This window comes from Xiphophorus hellerii, chromosome 24 (assembly GCF_003331165.1).
Source record: "Xiphophorus hellerii strain 12219 chromosome 24, Xiphophorus_hellerii-4.1, whole genome shotgun sequence".
Classification (NCBI taxonomy): Eukaryota; Metazoa; Chordata; class Actinopteri; order Cyprinodontiformes; family Poeciliidae; genus Xiphophorus; species Xiphophorus hellerii.
The window spans coordinates 851,406-868,377 of record NC_045695.1 but is presented as its reverse complement, the minus strand read 5'-3'; the positions used below and the strand labels follow the sequence as shown (position 1 = coordinate 868,377).

General features: G+C 42.9%; 1 protein-coding gene across 1 annotated transcript; it reads left to right on the top strand.

The window, feature by feature from the left end:
- Positions 1-468: 468 nt before the first annotated feature.
- Positions 469-6,075, top strand: LOC116716143 (G2/mitotic-specific cyclin-B2-like). The gene is made up of 8 exons (XM_032557016.1): positions 469-1,376; positions 1,458-1,568; positions 2,376-2,633; positions 3,232-3,390; positions 3,462-3,698; positions 4,470-4,610; positions 5,415-5,525; positions 5,692-6,075. The coding sequence occupies exons 1-8, from the start codon at positions 1,350-1,352 to the stop codon at positions 5,800-5,802; spliced, it is 1,155 nt and encodes a 384-aa protein (XP_032412907.1). The 5' UTR covers positions 469-1,349; the 3' UTR covers positions 5,803-6,075.
- The last annotated feature ends 10,897 nt before the right edge of the window (positions 6,076-16,972 follow it).

Below are 16,972 nucleotides of genomic sequence, written 5' to 3'. Positions count from 1 at the left end.
ACTTAGTTTAGTCTACATCTTTATTGTATCATCCAGGCTATGCTACTGTTTAATATTAGCTCTGATGCCTGGATACTGAGCTGTTAGCATGTCATGATGGTCAAGGGATTGTCATACAGTAAGTCTTCAGTCAGAGGCCTTTTCAGATTCGTTGCAAAACTGACTGCTACAGGAGTCTGAAGATATTTGGAAGATATGAGTTTCAACAATATTTAATTTACCTTTTCAAGTTTTTCTGAATTGTATTAATGCACATTCAAAATCACTGATGCTCTTTAGTTATTGAAAATTTAACAATGATAACTCATTAGATGGCTGGTGATGCTGATTCTCTCTGGTTCTGGTTCTGTTGGAAGATCTCATCCAAACCATCTGAACCAGATGGATTTGACTAAATAATTCAAACTTGTTTTAATATTTTCATTTAAAAAGTTGAAGTTCTGGTCCAGCAGTGAATCAGACAAGATCTATAACCGGTTAATGTATGAATCATCTAGAAACATACAATTAGTGACAAATATTTATTATTAAAATGTTAAAGTACTTGTCTCATTTTAGAGAATATTTGGTACAAACAGGAAGTTGCTGTTTAACACACTGTGAAGAAGCATGTTGTTATACATGGAGGCAACCAGTTTCATTTACTTGAGTGACTTTTTGAAAACGAAAGTACTTGTAGGAGTATTTTTACTGTACGTACTCTTACTTCAGTGAAGTTTCTGGCAACCCAGAAACGCATCAGACACAAACCTACAATTTATGTTTGAGTGAGAGCTCTTGTTTACACACCAGCTTTGTTGCTGTGCACTGTTCTAATTTATATACATTATCAACTGAAAGTACTGGTTTCAAAAGCTTTTTGTTGTGAAAAACAGATTTTAACATGATTATTACTTTGAGTGATGTGATATAATTTTACACTTTTTTATTATTTAAAGTAAAAACGTAATTTTATATTTTATCTGTCGGATTATATCATATCTATAAATTAAATCAAATGAAGAAGTAATACTCAATAACTAAGTAATGTTTTTTATAGAGGAATACTTTACACTTGAAGCAAAGTAAATATATATATATACATATTGATCTTCAGAAGGATATTTCGCTACTAGTATGAAGTATTTCTGCTGTTTACCTATGTCATTTAAACTTCCTATTGTCAGCCAATCAGCGGCCTCCTAGCCTCAGCTGCAGCCAATAAGCGACCTCTTAGCCTAAGCCATAGCCAATCAGATCCTCCGCAGCGCTATTTGAACGTCCTGCGTGAATCGTGCTCTGTAGTTTCAGCTGCTGTGGATCTTCTCCGGTTCTGGTTCTGATTCTAGTATTCAGGATTTTATCTCGACATGTCTGCTGTGGGGGTTCGAGCTGCGGTGAGTGAACATGTCTCCGTCTGTCTCCGTCTGTCTCCGTGTCTCTGTCCTCGTCGTCCAACTTGTCTCGGTTTGTTGCAGCCGCTGCAGGCCGCAGAGGAGCCTCTGAAGAAGGGGAAAAGCTGCGCAGCTCCGAGGAGAGTTGCTCTCGGAGAGATCACCAACAACACCGGAACACTGGCCGATACCAAGGTAACACTCCGGGACCAGAACCGGCTGCTTCTGGGTCCAAACCTGCTGAAATTTCGGGTCTTTGAATCATGTGTTGTTATGGTAACCTAATTGAATTTGTCAGGTAGTAGGGGTCAACGTCCCAAAGACAAATAAACCGGATGTTTTGGCCTTTGACTTGTAGGTGACCCGGATATAGACCTAAATGTTGCTTTGTTGGGTTTTAAACTACATTGGCTCTTAAAATGGCGAAAATAAGTTTTATTTCTGTCGTAACATATGTAGAAGTTTTCTTAATGCATTTAGGTGGGTTGGGGGGAGAATAAATGTTTTCTATGTCGTTTTGTCGGATTATTTCTGTGAGCAATCTGGGACATAAACAATTAAAATCATCCATAAAACTTTATTTTTCTTTCTGCTGTCATATTTAAGCAAACCGATAAAGTAAATCTTAACCTAATGGAGAACAGTTGTATGTGTTTGACTTACTGGAATAAATATAAAATTAAAGTAGTTTTGATTGGGGAGATTATTCTGTTCAGTGAGGGCGGGAAAGCGCAGAAGTTCACAAGATGCTAAAAGTGGCGAAATATATTTATTTTCTGTACTTTGCATCAACAAAAGTCCTCAAATGTCCTTGGATCCAGGAAGGTCAAACCTCAACCGGTTCTGGCTGTAGATGGAGTCTGACATCCTGATCTTTACATCATTTCTAGATTTATGTTTATGCATCTTCAAATGTCAAATTTGTTGTTCTAGAATCGGCTTTATTGGCAAAGATTGTGGTAGAAATGAGGAATTTCGGTTTGAATTTCTGTTGTTTTTCAGAGGACCAGATCATCCAAGAAGTCCTCCAAGCCTTCCTGCTCCCAGAACCCCAAACGGATCCCAGAGGTCGCGGCCCGGGTCACGGAGCCGCTCCCGGGTCTCCCAGAGGATCCGTCCCTGGAGGTGGAGCGGGAACTGTGCCGGGCTTTCTCCGAGACGCTGCTGCCGGTGCTGGACGTGGATGAGCAGGACGTCGCGGAGCCGCAGCTCTGCTCTCACTACGTCAAGGACATCTATGCCTACCTGCAGAGTCTGGAGGTAACTTCCTTCCTCCTGCTCTGACCTCTGAACCAGAATGCAACTTTTGTTTTCTGAAGTGTATGCGGACACATTCTAGGCACGCCTCTGTTTTATACACAAACCGCTGCTGAATGTAGAAAATTCTGACTAGAAATCATTTTGGGGTTTTTGGCACCCATTATGATGCAGCACAGCCACATTTTGCACCACTGGCTCTGACCTCTGACCCAGTGACACGCAGGGAGTTGAATATACTAATTGAAAATCCAGTATAGGAGTTTCTCATTTACTTTTGGCCTTAATTTAGTGAAGCTTTAATAAATTCTGTAAAATTCAACAATGGCAAGAAAAATAAGATTTGCTAAAAAAAATGTATACATGTAAATAAAAAAAAGGGCATTCTCAAACTGCCTGCTTCATGCAATTTGACACAGCACCCCCCAAAGGTGAGGTGCAGCATTTATATATATATGTATTATTTATTTATTTTACCATAAAAATGTTGCTCAACATTTTAAACAAAGAAAAAATTAAGTGAAATTTTTTCTCATAGATAGGTGTTTTCTTACCTATCTACCCAAACTGCTATGACCTCTGACCCCCGGCGTGTCTCCAGGTGCAGCAGGCCATCCGGGCCGACTACCTGAAGGGGTCGGAGGTCACGGCAGCCATGAGGGCGATCCTGGTGGACTGGTTGATCCAGGTCCACTCCCGCTTCCAGCTGCTGCAGGAGACGCTGTATCTCACCGTGGCCGTTCTGGACCGCTTCCTGCAGGTGAGCCGAACCGGCACCAGAACCAGAACCTCCTCCCGCCGCCAGGTCTGAACCCTCTGCTGCCGCCGCAGGTCCAGCCGGTGTCCCGCAGGAAGCTGCAGCTGGCGGGCGTGGCCGCCATGCAGGTGGCCTGTAAGTACGAGGAGATGTTCTGCCCGGAGGTGGGAGACTTCGCCTACATCACGGACGACGCCTTCAGCAAGGCCCAGATCCTGGAGATGGAGCAGCTGGTGCTGAGGAGGCTCGGCTTCCAGCTGGGGCGCCCGCTGCCGCTGCACTTCCTGCGCCGAGCCTCCAAGGTGGCAAACGTGAGTCTGGAGCTGCAGGGGATTCTGGGAAAACTCCTGATCGGTCCATCGCTTCTGGACTTGATGTAGCGGCGCTCCGATAAACCGACGGCTGTCTGTCAGCAGCCTGGGCCATAACCAATGTTTCTGGGTGATAAACTGTCCCAGAAATGATTGTGGTGGTGATTTTCAGACCATTTCCAGCTCATAATGCTAGAACACCCTCTCAGATGAAACTTAATTTCTTAAGATTTAACACTGGAAAGCATTTTAGATAAAACTTAAGCTCTGTAACCAAATTCTGTTAGAAAAATTATTAATCTTTTTGTCTTGAACAGAGAAAACGGGCTAAAGGCAGGCAGGAGTTAAAACTAGCCTCATCATACTGCGTCTCAGTTGTTTGCAGCATTTATTTTCAAAATGGCGACTTTTCAACAATATTGAACAGAGAGCATCTCTAACGATAATTAGTTGTTGTTGTTTTTTTTTTTTTAATCGCTTATTGTGACAGGCTCATGCTGTGTTGCATTTTAGGCAATAACTTTATTTTAAGTAATTGAATTAATGTTCTACACCTTTTGTCCGATGTTGGATTTTTGTTTTTAAATCGATTCCTAAGCTAACTGTTAATTGCGTTTTAAAGATCGCTGATCGGCCAGAGAACTCCCATCAATCGTTTAGTCTGGTCTGGATCCAAAGTTCGCCAAGCTTCCTGAAAATGGACTGGATCAGGAGTTCTCCAGGGTTCTGGTCCGGACTGGATCAGTGGTTCTGACTGTCTCTGTGTCTCAGACCGACATAGAGAAGCACACTCTGGCCAAGTACCTGATGGAGCTGACCCTCCTGGACTACCAGATGGTCCACCTGCGGCCCTCTGAGGTCGCCGCCGCCTCCCTGTGTCTGTCCCAGCTTCTGGTGGACGGCCTGCCCTGGGTGAGTCGCCCTACCTGTCCCTCTGTCTGTCAGCTTCAGTTCTTCCAGCTGGAAACTAGAGATCAGGATGACCTCTGACCTCACAGCCACATAAAGCTGGTTCCACAGTGGATCTTCTAGCAGCTGCAGAACATTTCCAGGACCAGAGGACTAAAGTCTCAGATCAGAGAAACTCATCCAGGCTTTAGTTTCTCTTTAGTGGCTTTGATTCCTGCAGCAGCGTCTTCACAGGTCTGATTGACAACCCAACGGTCCAGAACTCTGCTGCTGGAGTTCTGACTAGAACCAGGAGGATAAAGACACCACCCGGTTCTACACCAGCCAGTTCTATAGCCTTCACTGAGAGACTTTAAACCAGTGTTTCCCAGGCCTGGTCCTCAAGGCCCACTGGCCTGCATGTTTTAGGTTTCCCTGCTTTAATGTCCTGATTCAACTGATTGCAGTTCAACAAACGCCTGTTAATCAGTCATCAATTGAAATCAGCTGGACTGAAGCAAGAAAATACCTACAACATGCAGGGCAGCGAGTCTGGAGGACCAGGGTTGGGGAAACACTGCTTTAAACTACTGCTGGTAGTTTATAAATCACTGAACGGATCAAAGATCTGCTGTTGTACCAACCTTCCAGACCTCTCAGGTTCTGGTTCTGCTCTGCATCCAGAACAAATTTCCAGGAAACTGCAAAACAGCTGAAACACTGAGTTAAAGCTAAAACCAGATGGTTAGAGTTGTTCTGGGACCACAATAAATGGGACAAAATGTTTGTTCCTGTTTTCTATACTAATGAAAGTTACTTTTTCCTCAGTCTCCCACGCAGCAGCACTACTCCACCTACGACGAGGCCCACCTGCAGCCAATCATGCAGCAGCTGGCAAAGAACGTGGTGCTGGTGAACGAGGGGAAGACCAAGTTCCAGGTGAGTCAAAGACGTCTAGCTGGCTGGAGGACGGGCCGCCCCGGTCCCCGTCCCCTGGCTGGAGGACGGGCCGCCCCGGTCCCCGTCCCCTGGCTGGAGGACGGGCCGCCCCGGTCCCCGTCCCCTGGCTGGAGGATGGACTCTCTCTTTCTCTCTCACCCTGCAGGCGGTGAGGAAGAAGTACTCCAGCAGCAAACTGATGAAGATCAGCCTCCTTCCTCAGCTGAACTCCTCCATCATCCAGAAGCTAGCGGCTCCTCTGCTAACGGAGGCCTGAGACCCGGAACGTCTTCCTGGACTTTAACTTTTTGCACTTTAGTTTTGGATTTGTTCTCTTGCGTTGGAGCTTTTTTATTAAAATGTTTTTAGAAACTTTAATAATTTTGTAGTATTCTTCAGGATCTTGTTCCTTAAACTGTTTGTGAACATGACCTGCAGAAGTTTGTCTGCAAGCAACTTCTGTGGAAACAAAATCTAAGACTTATTTTATTTTTAAATCAAGAAGTCTGGTTTAATTTGTTAAACTGAAATAAAACTCGTTTTAAAAACAGTCTGTTTTCTGTATGTTCAAGCCTAATTCAGAGCCAAGGCCAGTTATTTTAATTTGACAACATTTATGCACAAGACGAAAGTGAAAATGTGACTCAATAATTCAATAGTGGTATTAAAATGTTAGGACCAAAAGTAAAAAGCAACATTTTAAATTGAGGTTCAGTTAAACTGGTCTTGACAGACAAAATTTTGACTATTTAATTATTTTTTACAGTTACCATTTAGTTTTTTCCTTCAGTTTTTCTCTAATCTATTTTTTTTCCTGAAAGAAATTGGGTATTAAAATCATTCTAAATATAAATTCAGTATTTCTCTAATTCTTGCATGTTGTCTTTTTCCACATCCTGGTTTGTTTTCCAACATTTCTCATTTTACTTTCAAGCCCTGCTGATCTTGAGGCAAATACAAACATTTTTATACCTTCGCTTGGTAATTCTGACCCGCTAACAGACCCACTCGGTAAGAATAAAGAGGGTCATGTAATGCTGAATATCTGGCGGATCTAGCCCTGTTTTAGGGGAGCTTTAGCTTTAGCTTCAGCTTCAGCGCGCTAAAACTTTCTCAGGTTGCCATCCATGAGTCATCCCATATTTGGCCGTTAAATGTGAGTCCCGTATTGAACCGATACATAACCGTCCGATAGAAACGCCTATAATGGACCTTACCAAGCTCCGCCCACAACCGACCCACGTGACCGCAAGTCTCACAAACAAAGCCTCGCGGCTCGTTGTTTCTATGTAAACATGACTCGATTAGTGCACCATTTCTACCGGATTTTCACAATATATCAGCTACTACATGGACAGAGGAACTAACAAGTTCATGTCATCACACATCAACACTTAAGTTTAACAATAATGGCCAAAATAAAACACAGGAAATATTAAGGTCAGCTAAATGGTCTTGGCGGGAGCTAAAGGACCCCAGAACGCTACGGACCGACGCTGAACGTCACGGTTGCCTAGAGACGGACACTGCGCAGCCGCGGTGAGCTGCTATCATGACATTGTTTTATTGGTGGAAAAACTCAACATCTGTTGTCAGTTTAAATATTCACTGCTGAGACTTTCCTCATTTTTTAGATGTTTCCTGTCAGAGTTTGATCTGATAACTGACCATCTGGTTGCTTTTGGTTTTTATTTGCAGATAAATGATGGAGTTAAAAAGAAACTGTCCACTTCTTCATAAGAACCTGGAGGGAAAACCGACCCACAGTTTGCAGCCATTTTCATGTGAGTGTAAACATTGAATTGTGGGCGTGGCCAACAGCAGCTTATTAGGATTTAAAGTCACAGAACTTGGATTCATCTCAAAATATGCAGAACTGATCAGACTAAATTCTCATTATCTAATGATTTTCATTAAACTCTACTAAGATAAAAAATATGTAATGAACATGTTTTGTATGGACCATAAACTTATCCTAACCTGTTCATAATGGGTCACCTTTAAACACACGTTTATTATTAAAGTTGAATTTTAATAAAAGCTCTTTTTTATGTTCTTAGTTTGGGTGTTTTTATTCTGGAGCTGGTGGCCTAAAACGGTGGTGAAGGATGGCAGCAGCTCCAACAGCGCCACCTACCCTCGGAGTTCACCAGCGTTAACATCCAGTAATGAATCTATCCAGGTAAAATAAGGAGGTTTTTTTTCTGCCTGTCTGTTGAGCTTCAGTCAGTCCTGAGGATGAATTTGGCTCCAGAACCAAATGAAAGACCCTCCGTCTCTCAGCTTCTCGCTCTGCTGTGCGTCAGGAAACGTTCACTAGGCTGATTTTTTTGTTGTTGTTGTTGCCAAAATCACTTTTGGTAAAAATATTACTTAGGGCATACCAAAAGTGATTTTGGCAACAAAAAAACGAAACAATACAAAATCAGCCAAGTGAGCGATTGGTTATCTGTCCAGTGTGTACCCTTCCTCTTGCCCTTTGACCCCTGGAGATGGGTACCAGCACCCCTCTGAACCTGAAGTGTTCTAGATGAAATATGGATGGAAATAAAAATCACTTTTGGTAAAAAGTGATTTACACTTACTCTGCTGCCAGCTGGAGAGGAACTGCTTTAGAGTCTACCACAAAATATTAAAACGTCTGGAATAATTTAATAACAACAGGCTTTAAAACTTGTAAATTGGAGGCCAGGCTTCAGTTTTCTCTGCATTTATGTAATATGAAATATAGTTAAGCTGAAATTGTTTGCCCATGTCATCGTGAAGTTCTTGTTCAGTAATAAACCTTTAAATTTCAATTCTGATTTTTTTATTTTTTTATTTTTTCTCTAAACTGTCTGTCAAAATTTTTAATAGACAGAAATGTTGAATAACTATCAGATACTAAAAGTTGAGGTTGTTCTAGAAAAAAGAGCAAAATACAAACTCAATGCACATTTTTTGAAAATTTTACAGCCATAAAATAATAATAATAAAAAAAACAGGTGGCCCAGATACAATTATGATCATAAGAGGGTTAAGATAAAAAACTTTATTTTATCAAAGTTAAATAAGTGGCCCAGTGTTGGCTTTGTTAGGAAGTCTTCTTGTTAAAGGGAAATTTTTCCTCTCCACTGTCACCACTTGAATCCTCAATATGACGCTTTGCTCTGTTATCTTTAACCAATGTACATAATTTGTGCAGTTGTAGAAAAACACAGACTACATAAAAGTCTGTGGCCTGTTTTTTTTTCACAACAACACAAACAGATCTTGGTTTTGCTGCACCCAAGAAAAACACGTATTGACTGGTCTGGTTTTGCTTCCTGTCTGGTCAGGTCTTTAGTTGTACACGATTTAAAATTAGCACTTGTTTCTTCCTCTGCTTTTAATTTGGGTACAGTTTCAGAACCTTTGGTAGTTTTACTAAACACCGCCACCTGCTGTCCTGAACAGGTCCTGCTGGTAAGAAGGGCAGGTCCTCCTCAGAGGTGCCCGTTCCTGTGCCCGTTTGTTGACAGAAACAAACATCATTTCATTATCAGGTGCTTTACTACTACCGACTTTATTTCGCGGTTAATATTTGTGTTTTTGTGAGGCTAACTTTCGTTTTGTATGTGTTTTAGTGTGAAAGCAGAAATTATATGTTTAGCTAGATAAATAGCTAGCTGAAACCTGCTAACATCTCTTCACAGAGAGAAAAAAGACCATCCTGTCAAACTACAGGTAGGAATATTTAATGATTAGACCTCTTATTGCTCCCGGATTAAAATATCTTAAAATGTAAAGTTTACATGAAGAAATCCAACTTGTATTAATTCAGGTTGCTTTTCTTGTAACCAACCTCACTGAAACGCGCCCTGTAAACCATGTTAATATGCTATTGCTAGTGAAATCCCACCTTCCCAGCTTGGCCTGTATCACACCAAGCCCGGAAAACATTTTTTTTCCTGTGCTAAAAATAGTTGAGCTGCCTGTTTATGAAACCCTCCTTTGTTCGTCGCAGGTCCAGTAGGTTGACTTCACGACAGACACATTCAGGTTCACTGTATTTATTCTGACAGACAGGAAATCGAGTTGGTGGTTAACTTCAACCAGCAGCTTCTGCCCCAAAGTCACAGACAGCAACAGGAAAAGGGGCCATTTTGATCGTGTAGTGGCATTTCAAGTAAATTCATACAATTAATCCACATAACTAATCTCATCTATAACATAAATAACAATGAACACATATTTTTTTAGAACAGGAAATAAAATCACACATGTAACATTCAAAGACTACCATAGTTGATAAATGAAACATAAAAAATCGAGTTGGTGGTTAACTACGATTCAGCAGCTTCTGCCCCTATACATGAAATAAAATACAGTAAATGGCCCCCAAAAAACTACAAAGCAATAGCTCCCATGAGCAGTTATCAGCAGGTGACCGCAGTTAATAGCAGATAACATTTGTAAAATTAAACATAGCTAAAATGGATAACATTAATAATGATAACAGTTAAAATCATATACAAAACATAGCAAAATTACTTGTGAAACACTGTATATTATCAGATTTGTCTAAAATATATGTTAAAATATAATACTTGGAAAAAACCACAGAGCTGATTACATACCACAGTCACAGACAGCAACGGGAAAAGGGGAGAAGCTGTCAGTTAACGGTTTTCTGGGAGTTCAGTTTCTTTTCACACAAAGAAAACTCAGCGAATCAAAAAGCTTCAGCTGTCACTACAAATCAAGCCAGAATTTCTTGGTGTTAATCTAAGCTGGATAATCCATGTTATCATGGATTATTCCATTGTATAATCCTACAGCCCTCACAACATGATGCTGCCACCCCCAGATTTGACAGTTAAGGAGGCTTAATTATAAAATTTTTTCTTCCAAATGTAACAATAGTCATTATGGCCAAATACTTCCACTTTAGTTTCAGTGAACCACAGGACATTTCTCCAAAAATGAGTATCTTTGGCCCTGTGTGTATCTGCAAATGGAAATCGGGATTTTTAAGTTTCTTTATAAGCAAAGGCTTCTTCCTCGCTGCGCGGCCTTTCAGCAAGGAAGAATTGTGCAAATTGGAGCAGCTGCACTCTGCACTCTTCCTGATATCTGGGATGATTTCTTGTGACTCTCCCATTGTGTCAAACAAGAAAGCATTGCGTTTAAGTTGTGGCCTTAAAATACATCCATAGGTGTGACTCCAATTAACTCAAATGTTTCAGTTCACCGATCAGAGGTTTGTTGAAGTTTAAACCCAAAAGGTTTAACTTGGGTTAAAGTAAGTTTAACTAAACTTACTTCCTGGCTGATGTCTTTAGGTGGGTTTACTTGGTTTATCCCAAATTTAACCCAAGTTACATAAATTTGGTTTACATGTCAAATGTGTGTAAACCTTTAAATTCTAAGCTACAAATTAAAAAAAAAAAAGTTTTCTCTCCAAGTTTTCTGGCATTTAGCAAGTAAAAACAATTTCAACTAAGTTAAAACAAGAAGTGTTTGGTCTGATTTAACAGTGAGAAAAAATGTGTTTGTCATTTTATTTAGTGTATGTAAATAACTGTTTTCAACTGTATTGTAGTTTCTCTGTAAGTATTTCCTTCTTTGTTTATGTTACGAAGTCTGAGTGTCTGAATCTGAAGCTCCTCTTTTTACACTGGAGGTCCTGATGAGAAGGTATTTGTTGAGATCACCTGTAATGTTCAGGTAGAGTGTGAAGAACTATTGGCCATCAGACACATTTTTTGTTGTTGGTTTATTTATTTATTTAGTTCCAAAGGAACATTGCACATTATTACAAAAATATGCCAGTTAGCCATAAAAGGATAGTTTTCATCTGCTTATTTCTTGTTGGCATTCTAAAAAGCAAAATCCAAAAACATGTAAATAGTGAATCATGTTTCCACCAAAAATATAACTGACAATGGATCAAAATAAACATATGTGAAAAAGACACCAGTTTTACGTGGGCTGTGCTCCTTCATTACTCATTATGTTCATGTTTCTGCTATTATAGTCAAAAGAATGGAGGAAACATATGTTCAAATATAAAACAGAAAACAATGTAAAATGTTACTCAGATAAAATAATTTTCAGTTTGTTTAAATTAATTGTACAGCAAATCCGAATATGTAGAACATTGCCCTGTCTTGGTAAATATGTTTGATACATCGATGTCTTTCACACATGAACAAATTACAACACAGTTTTGGTAGAAGTAGTAGTAATTTTCTAATCATGTTTCAACATGTATACAGTAAAAATATATTTACTTACAAGAATGGCTCTACATTTTCACCTTTACATTTTCATTGCCTGTTGTGAACATATTTTCTAACAGCAGGAAGTGTCATGGTGAGGTCTAATTTTCTTAACCACATGCAGAACACCACTGGAGAACAGAGATCAGCAAAATATAGTTTATTAATGTAAACACAGGTTCGGTGGGTAGAACGACGAACTGTCAGGGGAGGGCTTCTGGGGGAGGCCGGCACACTGAGAAGTAGCAGAGGGAATGGTAAGTTCAGGGGTAATCGGAAATGGGAGCTGTGAGAGTAGTAGCCGATCTTACTTGGGAAAATGATGATGACAGTCCTGGAGGCACTCCGGTGGATACCGGGTCTTGGCTTTCAGTATGTTCGAGTGGCATCCAGGAGGATCGGAGGAGGCTGCGGCAGAGAGCGGGCCAGTGTTTTCTGTGGTGGAGGACAGACGAGGAGCGGATCCACAATCCGCCGAATAATCCGGAAGAGGCTTTGAGATCCGGCCGAAGGAACGGAAACGGGGCTCGGGCAACCCGTGGGTAGGTGGTGTCTCGAGGTGAGTCAAACCAGGAAGGATTCTTCAAGGAGGCCGCTTGGCGTCACGAAGGAATAGCTGTAGGAGGAAAAACAACGAGAGGGATATTTAGAGGATCTTTCTGGAAAGGCTCGGAGGTAGCTCGCTAGGGGCTTAGAGTACCATATAGGCTAACACTCAAGCGACGAAGTACTGGTAGTCCGCTCCTCTTAAGCTCCATGACTGAAGAGGTGATTAAACACCGGTGCGCTGAACCAAGGCCCATCCCTCCAGAGAAACCTCCGCCTGTAGACGCCATCTGGTGGATAAGGGATGAAACAGCAGCAAAAAGGAAACCCCCCAAAACCCCGATTCCCAACAGTACCCCCCCCTCAACGGTCGCCACCTGGCGGCCGGGAAGAACAAGAAGCCCGATAACCCCTAATGAGAGACGGGTCCAAAATAAAAGAGCCAGGGACCCAAGAACGATCCTCCGGACCGTAGCCCTCCCAGTCGACGAGGTACTGCCACCCACGACCTCGCCGACGGGAGTCCACGATCCGGCGGACAGAATAAGCTGGGTGACCATCAATGTCTCGGGCGGGAGGAGGGGGCTCGGAAGGAGGGCAAAGCGTGCTGGTTTGGACGGGTTTTATCTGTGAAACATGAAAAGAGGGATGGACGCGCAGAGAGGCTGGGAGGCGTAGACGAACAGCTGATGGATTAATAATGGACTCTATTTCAAAGGGGCCGATAAATCTGGGAGAAAGCTTCTTGGACATAGACTTCAACGGGATATCACGGGAGGATAGCCAAACCTTCTGACCAGGAGCGTAGGAAGGAGCAGGAGTTCGTTTGCGATCGGCCAGCCGCTTGTTCTGTTCAGCCGTGTTGTGGAGGGCGTGTATTGTGTTCCTCCAGATGTTCTGGCAGCGACGGATGTGGTGTCGAATGGAAGTGACAGCGATGTCGTCTTCCTCGGATGAGAGTAATGGTGGCTGGTAACCTAGAGAAATTTCAAATGGAGACAGACCAGTAGCGGCAGAGACATGGCTATTGTGGGCATATTCCACCCATGAAATGAATTGACTCCAGTCAGAGGGATTAGTTGAGGTGTAACAGCGGAGTGTTGACTCTAATTCCTGGTTCATACGTTCAGATTGGCCATTAGTCTGTGGGTGGAATCCCGAGGATAAAGAAACTTTAGCATTGAGCGCCCTACAGAAGTTTTTCCAGACTTGAGAAATAAACTGAGGTCCTCTGTCAGATAGTATTTCCTGAGGAATGCCATGCAAACGGAAAACATGCTTCACTAGAAGTTGAGCCGTCTGAAATGCGGTTGGCAGTTTACGAAGAGGGATTAAGTGACAGGCCTTAGAAAAACGATCAATAATTGTAAGAATAGTGGTCATGCCATTAGACGGAGGTAGGCCAGAGACAAAATCGACAGAAATATGAGCCCATGGACGTTTAGGAACGGGTAACGGTTGAAGAAGCCCTGATGGAGGTTGATGGGAAGCTTTATTTCTAGCACATACTGGGCATGCCAGAACATATTCTTTAACGTCTTTGTGAATAGATGACCACCAGAACTTACGGTTTATAAGCGATATAGTGCGGCTAACCCCTGGATGTCCAGAAAACTTGGACGCATGGATCCAATTAATAAACCTGGCCCGGACCGCAGCAGGTACATAGATCCTATTAGAGGGGCAAGAGACAGGAGCTGGTTCTGACTGTTGGGCTTGTCTGATGAGATCCTCAATTTCCCACGTTACTGCTGCAACCGTGCAACTGGGGGGCAGAATAGTGGCTGGAATCTTCTCCGAGTCATCCGAAGAATGCAGGCGAGACAGAGCATCAGGTTTGACATTTCGAGTTCCTGGCCGGTATGAAATAGAGAGGTTAAATCTAGAAAAGAATAAAGACCATCGGGATTGCCGGGGATTTAGCCTTTTAGCTGATTTAAGATATGATAGATTTTTATGGTCAGTCCAAACCAGCACAGGATGTTCGGCCCCCTCCAGCCAATGCCGCCACTCCTCCAGGGCCAACTTAATTGCCAGAAGTTCACGATCGCCCACATCATAATTGCGTTCCGGGGAAGATAATCTGCGTGAGAGAAAAGCACAAGGATGAGTCTTGTTATCTAACTCGGAAACTTGTGAGAGTACAGCTCCAACTCCGGTATCAGATGCATCAACCTCGACGATAAACTGTTTTGTTGGGTCTGGTTGGATGAGTACGGGCGCACTGGCAAAAAGGGTCTTAAGTTGTCTGAAAGCCGCATCTGCCTCTGGGGTCCAACAGAAAGAGGTCTTGGTTGATGTAAGGGCAGTTAATGGCAAGGCGGTTTGGCTGTAGTTTCGAATAAATCGGCGATAAAAATTGGCAAACCCGAGAAATCTTTGTAGTTGCTTACGTGTCTCGGGAATCGGCCACGCCAAAACAGCCTTTATTTTCTCCTCCGTAGGTCTGATTCTCCCACCTTCAAGAACAAAACCAAGAAATGAAACTGATGCTTTATGAAATTCACATTTTTCAGCCTTTACAAACAGTTTGTTTTCTAAGAGTCGTTGTAAGACCAGACGGACATGTTTCTTGTGTTCTGCGAGGGACTTAGAATAGATCAGGATATCGTCCAAATACACAAAAACAAATACATTTAGGAAATCTCTCAGGACATCGTTAACGAGTGCTTGGAAGAAAGCCGGGGCATTAGATAATCCAAAAGGCATAACCAGATATTCATAATGACCAATGGGTGTTTTAAATGCTGTCTTCCATTCATCCCCTTGGCGGATTCGGAGTAAGTGGTATGCGTTTCTGAGATCCAATTTTGAAAAAATAGTGGCACCATGAACCGGTTCGAAGGCGGATGACAACAGGGGCAGAGGGTACTTGTTTTTCACAGTTATCTGATTCAGTCCCCTATAATCAATGCAGGGTCGAAGCGAGCCGTCCCTCTTGCCAACAAAGAAAAAACCTGCGCCCAAGGGAGAGGAGGATGGACGAATTATGCCTGCGGCTAATGAGTCCCTAATGTAACTTTCCATTGTCTCTCGTTCTGGTCGAGAGATGTTATACAGGCGGCTGGTGGGTAGTGGGGCACCTGGGAGAAGATCAATAGCGCAGTCATACGGGCGGTGCGGCGGTAGAGAAAGAGCTTTTTTCTTACTGAAAACTGGTGCTAAATCGAGGTATTCAGGAGGAATGGATGACAGGTCTGGAGGGTCTGCTTCGGGTGGTTCTGCTGGTGTCTGAACTGGAGAAACTGCTGAACGGAGGCAAGATGAATGACAGAACGTGGACCAGGATTCAATATGTTTGTCCAGCCAGTTTATGTGTGGATTATGTTGTTGTAACCAGTCAAATCCTAGAATTATGGGGGAATTAGCGGTGGGAAAAACAAAAAATGAGATTAGTTCGCTATGATTTCCTGAAATAGTTAACTTCAACGGTTTAGTTTGGTGTGTAATTTGCGGTAAGGCTTTGCCATTTAGCGCAGAGACTCGGAGGGGAACCTGAAGTGACACTGTTTCGATCGCCATCTGCTGGACGAATGACAGATCTATCAGATTTTGTTCGCAGCCGGAATCAACGAGAACAGACAATGGGACTGGCTGATCTTTGTAGATCAGAGTAGCTGGAAATAAAAGGCGAGGAGAATCCTCCCTCCGAGCTTGGTCCGCCAGCCTCCTCACAACTACTGGCGGACCTGGGAGTTTAACCGGACGGGGCAGTGAGCGATGAAATGACCCGGAGACCCGCAGTATAAACAGAGACGGGAGGTCATCCTTTTATGTCGTTCCTCCGGCGTGAGCCGAGTATGACCGATCTGCATCGGCTCGGGCTCCGTTGGAATCTGTGGAGGTGTTACAGAATGAGTCGGAGCGGGAACTGAATATGCTCTAGCTTGCGGTTCTCTTCGGTTTCTTTCTTTAGTTCGAGAGCGGATCCTATTGTCGAGGCGAATGGTAAGACTTATTAGCTCTTCTAAAGTCTCCGGTTCATCTAAGGTGGTCAATTCATCCTTGATTTGTTCATTTAAAGCGTGGAAATAGGCACTCTTTAACGAAGCCGCATTCCAGTCTGATGCTGCGGCCTTTATTCTGAAGTCGATTGCGAAATCCGCTACGGTTCGCTGCCCCTGTTTCATTTTCCACAACTCCCGTGAAATAAACGTCTTGTCCGACTCTTGACTGAAAATTAGTTTGAATTCCCTTAGAAATTCAGCAAAAGTGCACCCATAGTTGTCGGGGATGGGAAATCTGGCTTCAGCCCAACTTAAAGCTCGACCTGACAGTAACGAAAGGACATAGGCAATCTTCGCGCTATCCTGTTCAAAACTTTGGGGAGCATGATTAAACATTATCGAGCACTGTAAGATGAAACCCCTACACTTGTCTAAATCACCAGAAAATCTTTCTGGTGTAGGTGGTCGGACCTCGGAAAACGTGGGGCGGACCGACTGAACCGGATCGGGAGCTGGTGCAGGAGTAGAGGGTGGAGTTTGTGGAACGGAGTTCTGCAAGAAGTTTGTTAGATCTAATAAGTGCTGGTTGGTTTCGGCCTGACGGGTGCACAGCTCACGTAGGGCGGATTCATGAGATTGAAGTAGGGCCTGTTGTTCTGACAATGTTCTCCTAATGGCATCTGCAGGGTTTGACGGTTGGCTTGAGTGTTCT